Source organism: Ictidomys tridecemlineatus, chromosome 6, assembly GCF_052094955.1.
Source record: "Ictidomys tridecemlineatus isolate mIctTri1 chromosome 6, mIctTri1.hap1, whole genome shotgun sequence".
NCBI lineage: Eukaryota > Metazoa > Chordata > Mammalia > Rodentia > Sciuridae > Ictidomys > Ictidomys tridecemlineatus.
Window position 1 is genome coordinate 3,602,027 of NC_135482.1, and position 6,082 is coordinate 3,608,108.

Sequence of the window (6,082 nt, forward strand, 5' to 3'; positions counted from 1 at the left end):
GGAGCCGAGAGGGTTGAGGGTTGCTACACATCATCAGCATCACCACTGGCACAATGGCTTCTCCCCAGATCTAGGTATTGGAGATTAGTGGGTCTCAGTAGCAGGCCTGTGGCAGAGAGGTTTATAAAGTTTCATAGACCAAACAAGTTGTTTATTAAAGCCCAAATTCTACCTCCCCGACTTTATCAAAATTCATCCTATCCCTGTACTTGTACACAATTCTGTTTCCATTATCTGAGGCAGAGAGAACTATGGAAGCAGTTTAATTCTAGGGTTAACTTTAGTCAGTACTTGACCAGTGGACAGATCTATAGAGACCCCTTCACAGCCCACACCTCTCAGCTGCAACTGCATGGAATTCTGGACATGAAAGGGCCATGGAATGTGAGCAAAGGACAGGGCAAGCACCCACGGTGCCCAGACTCCTTGGTGGATTCCAGGCCCCTCCTCTTGCCACAGGCTGCTTACAAGGAGGCTGCTTTGTTTATGCTGACAGACATATTTCTCAATATTTATTTATAAATTGGCACTCTGGTTTACAACCCAATCTCTGGAGCCTGGTTAATATGCCCACCCCTGGGAGATGTTTTCAGCCTTGAGGTATTGCCCAAGGGTTCTGTGCCCCTGGCGCTCACCTCCTGATTTACTTTGAGTCTCACATGACATGCCTGGGCAGGTTGGGGGACACAGAGCAGCTGTGGCCTGAGGTAGCTCCTAATGTCACAAAGTTAGTCTTTCCTATTCCACCAAGTTGTTAATGTAATCCATGTCTTTTGGAGGTCCTGCTTTTTAACATAGCATAAGATACACAAGAATGTCTCATCAATTCCATACCCCAAAATATGTCACAGACTTCATGGTAACCAGAGGAAGAAACATAGGAACAGAGGAAATCTCAAGTTCTCTCGAACACCAGCCCGCCTGGTCATGTGGCTGGACTTCATGATCTGACTCTTGGGAGAAACCTCCCCTCGGGAGGTTAATTTTGGCACTTTAAATCCCACGTTCTGTCAGGGGAATCTTTGTGGACTACATCTTTTCTTGGTTGCCTTTAAAATAGCCTTACCTTTTAGCAAAATCCTAGAAGTTTGTATTGGTGGCTACTCTAGGATATATGTCTAGCTTAAGTTTCCTATTAGCACGTGGCCTGTATATTAAAGCCCTTTAACTTCCATGATTCCTTAGAGATTTATGTTCCTGGCACTCCGCTGCTGAATTATAAGCAGTTATATAGTGTGAACAACCATGAAGTAGCCTCCACTCCATCTAATGAACAAGGTCCCAACATTTCTTCTTCTTTTTAATACTGGGGATCGCACACAGGGGCACCTTACCACTGAGCTATATCCCCAGCCTTTTATTTTACTTTTTTGAGACAGGTTCTCACTAAGTTGCTTAGGACCTTGCTAAGTTGCTAGGCTCACCTTGAACTCACAATGCTCCTGCTTCAGTCTCCCAGCTAGCTGCGCTGAAACTACAGGTGTGCACCACTGTGCTAGGCAGACCACCAGTTCTGATAGGTAAAAGCAGTATGTACACTGTACATCTTTTTATCTGTTAGTCAGTTTTGTATTATAATAAAATAACCTGAGATAGTCAACTTTGAAAGGAGGCAAGGTTAATTTGGGCTCACAGTTTGAGGTTTTAGTCCAATGTTGCCTGTAGATTTTGGACCTGCAGTGAGGGTAGTAAATTATGATGGGAGCACACAGCAGCAAGGATGCAGAAAGAGGGGCAGGGCCAAGGTCCCAATATCTCCTTCAGTGACCTACATCCCTCCAACCAGACCCAACCTCTTAAAGGTTTCATTCCTTCCCAGTAACACCATAGGCTAGGATCAAGTTTGGGGGGACATTTTATAAACAAATCGTAGCCGTAGCTTCTATCTCCTCTTTTCTTATCACTGTTCCAAAACTCTTTCAGTCCTGAATCTTAGAGGCCAGTGCCGTGGCCTCTAAGGCTTGAAGCCCTTCTAACTTGAAGCCCTTCTTCCTGTCTCAGCACTCACGTTAGCTGCTGACCTTTCCTCTGAAACTGCTGCTCCTGCTCCTGGATCTTGTATCTGATATCCTGGATATAGTCAGGACCAAGACACACAAAGCCCTACTCCAGCCCATGGAGATCTAGGGAGCTGGCAAATAGTATCTTGTTAGAATGTTTAAGTCTGCGTTCTCCTTCATCATTCTCCAAGCACCTAACAGTGTGTTCTCCAAGACTCATTTTTATCCAGTCTACTTTGCTCTTCTCATTTCCTTGGAATTGAGCTTCCTGAAGGGGCCAGAGTTCACCATGCATAATGAATACATACACAATTGCTGGGTTTTTTTCCCATATTCAGGCTTTGAGCTGGCAAAATAGGAAGCTGGAAGTATAAATACCAGCCCTTCTTCACCCCCATAAATATCTGAGTTTTTGTTATATCTGATCATAAAGTCCGATTGCCTATTGCCACAATAGTATCTCAAGTTACAAGTTTACTTTTTAAAGTATTCTTTTAGGGATTAGGGTGTAGTTCAGTAATAGAGTGCTTGCCTAGCACACAGGAGGACCTGGATTCAATCCCCAGCACCACACATATAAATGAGAGCTGCTTACATTTCTGCAGTTGTAGTGGATTTACCTAACTACCAGAAAGGCAAGTAAGTGCCTTATCACCTAAAATGGGCAAATCAGAAACATGCAGAACTACTGTCCCTAGAGCCCAAACAAGGCCTTTCCTGGCTGGTGAAATGTGTGCTTATTTCCTCACAGGTATCAAGTTACATCAAAGAACAGACTCAAGAACAATTTCAGATGATAATCATTTCCCTAAAAGAAGAGTTGTATTCCAGAGCTGATGCTCTGATCGGCATCTATCCAGAGGTAAAGAGAACACCAAGGGGAGAGGAGTGGCCACCACGAGCTCCCGACTGCCAGAGCTCTTCCCTTCACAATCCCACGTGGAGTCTAGAGACTGTTGGATTTCTGCAGACACAGGCCTAAATGATTGTTCAGTTAAATACAATTTAAGAGTAACTGTTCAAGAATTTCCCTATGACAGTAGAGATTTAAGATACATTTTAAGAGACAGGAGCAAATTAAAAACTGCACAGCAGTATGACAGTTTTGTAAAATAATAGTACACATTAACTTAGAACACTGTTAGTACTTGTATTTCATATTTCTATAATATCTGAATATTTTGAGTAAAAACAAATGTATTTTATCACTGTATCAGGGGGGGAAAAGTCCACTGGGAATTCCAAGTGGTAAACTAGCTGAGATTTTGAAACACCTTTCTTCAGCCATTCACACACCTGCCTGAGCTAATGGGGTAGGACAACTAGTTCAAGAAATCGGGGGTTTGGACAGTTGGCTTCCTGAATTTTCTTTCCTTTAAGCTCAAATGAAAATTTACCTTCCTGTGCCTACAGATTAGGGTACCACCTGGAAACATGCTATAAGAGAAACAGAAATTCTCCTACCAGATAATAAAAAAATAAATACCTGGTATAAACAGTTATTCATGCACTTTTAGGCATAAGGAGGTTCCTTTTTAATGCATGTCCAAACTCACTGATGGCCTTACTTGAATACATTTCTTCCCTAATCAGAGGAACTGACTCTTAACCTGGCTTCTTTCCATTGCAGCATGAAGAGTGCATGTTCAGCCGAGTGTTGACCCTCGATCTCTCTCAGTATCCTGACACTGAAGGCCGGGAAGGTAGCCGGAGACACCGTGAGTCCCAGCCAGTGAGAAGCTAGAGTGCCCTCCAGCAACCCCACGCCAGCTCTAGCTGTGGAATCTGGAACCTGGCCTAAGGAGGTCAGGTTAGTTTCTTTAGTTCCAGGGAACAAACTTCAGAGAAAGCAGGACCAGCCCCAGTGTGCCACTGAAGAAAATTCTTAATTGTGGTAGCCAAAGAGGCAGTAGAGCTTAACTTCACAACTTCATTTAAGGAGTGTTCTGGCCCTATTCCATGAGGGCAAGTTTTCTGTGACAACATTGGATGTTTTAAAAAAAAAAAAAAAGTAGTTTGTATCATAGTTTTAATTTCAATTGTTGAAAAAAGTTTGTCATGTGAAATTTTGAACTCAACCACCGTCTTCACTCTCAGCTTGCCTTGCACCTTTGAAGTAATCTTTAAGAGAAATCCGTGGTGGTTCTCCCCTCTTCTCTTCTGCAGTCCTAGGGATGGAACCCAAGTCCTCAAGCATATGCTAGGCCCTGCTCTACCACCAAGTTACATCCACGGCCCTGAAATGTTTGGATTTTAAATATATTAGTCAAAGAGAGGTTAGTAAGTTTTGAACCTGGCTTTTGTGGAAAATTATTTCAGAGGGACTATATGTCAATATTGAAAATATCAATAAAAAATAAGTTTAAATGTCTGTAGTGTGTGGTTTTAGAAACAAAAAAAGTGATGGTGGTATGGTGCCGCAGTCTGGCTGGGCACAAAATCACAAGCCACTCAAGCAGGAACAAACTTTATTTCCAAAACTCCCACGAACGCCACGCACTCGGCCTTCTGCCTTCTCTCGGGACACACCACAGGGACACACCACACGAACCGGAAATCCCTCCTCCCGCACTTCCCCAACCAATGGGAACTCTCAGGAATCCCCTGGAGAGCTCCAAGGCAGACAGCAGGGGTCTAATATCCAATTGAATACACATCTTAACATAACCATTATCATTTCAATGGCTTGCCAAAAATGCCATGCTGTCATTCCTACTCGGCTATGGCTCTCAGCAGTATGGTTTGGATCTGGAGTGTACCCCATTGCTCCCATGTTAAGACTTGGTTTGCACAACAGAGATGTTCAGAGGCAGGCCCTCTAGGAAATGACCAGGCCATGAGGGCTCCAACCTCCATCAGGAGGTGGTGGAAACTGTAAGAAGCAGGAGACTTAGGACCTGCTTGGAGGGCACTTGGGGACTCTCTTGTCCCCTAGACCCTTCCCCTTCCTCACTCTGCTTCTGAGGTACAGCTTTGGACAATGGGTCCAGAGCAGTAGCGGCAGCTGACCTCCTCCAAGTTGTTTTTCTCAGCTACTTTGTCATAATTACAAAAGCTAATACAAATGGCAAACCAAGTTACATCTACTTCCATTAATCTATATTTTTCAAAAATATAATTTGTTAAGGAAGTACTGGAGAACACAGGCCTTCTCAAGGAACAAGTGATTTTGTGTAAATAGATGGTTACATTTCGGAAGGATGTCACCTTTTTTTTTTGGCAATACTGGGAACCCCAGGGGTGTTTTACCATTAAGCTACACCCCAAGCCTTTTTAATTTTTTGAGACTGGGTCAAAATTGCCAGGCTGGCCTCAAACTTGGGGTCCTCCTTCCTTAGCCTCCCAAGGAACTTATGTCCAGCCAAACTTATATACTACTTTATTTCCACGTCAGAGTAGGACAGGCACACTCTGCAGTGGCCTCTGAAGTCTGCTTTGGGCCAAATGCCACTGGAAGCAGCCTCCTGGAGTAGTAGGGTTGCTCCTGAGTACCAGGCATTGTTCCACACACACAGAACACTCTGCGCCCACCACGTGGACTGAGTCGCCAAGAGCTCACCTGTAGGTGCAAAACCACTGTGTTCTCCTCTTAGTATTTGCTTTACCATCAGGTCACCTGCTGCTTTCTCTGTCTTGAAAGACACTGACTTTAACACTGAATTGTCCCTTTCAGTGCTGCAGGGACTCAGCATTACCCCTTTTCTCCTTCCTAACACACTAACTCACAGGCCCTCTGTCAGTGACCCTAAGAACAGTCAATTCTGTTGCATCAAAACCCACCAGACAACACAAAAGCACAAAATGAAAACGACAGGGCTATAAAAGTGTGGGGTTGAGGTAAACCTTTAAAAAAAAAAAAGAACAACAAAATAATAAAAACAACAGCTGGTACACACATTAAAAAACAAATAAAACTCCTAGGCCCCATGGCATATGCCTGTAATCCCTGTGGCTTGGGAGACTAAGGCAAGAGGATCACAGTTTAAAGCCAGCCTCAGCAACTTGGCAAGACCGTTTCAAAATAAAAAGAGTTGGAGATATGGTTCAGTTATTAAGCACCCCTGGGTTCAATCCTAGGTACT

The 6,082-nt window shown here is 43.8% G+C and overlaps 1 protein-coding gene across 1 annotated transcript in view; it reads left to right on the top strand.

Moving 5' to 3' along the window:
- Smc1b (structural maintenance of chromosomes 1B) overlaps nt 1-4,371 on the top strand; it is a 74,309-nt gene extending 69,938 nt beyond the window's left edge. Inside the window, exons 24-25 of the mRNA XM_021733006.3 lie at nt 2,752-2,862; nt 3,631-4,371. Coding sequence (XP_021588681.1) covers nt 2,752-2,862; nt 3,631-3,744 — 225 coding nt within the window. The 3' untranslated portion in view covers nt 3,745-4,371. The remainder of the gene's footprint in view (nt 1-2,751; nt 2,863-3,630) is intronic.
- The last annotated feature ends 1,711 nt before the right edge of the window (nt 4,372-6,082 follow it).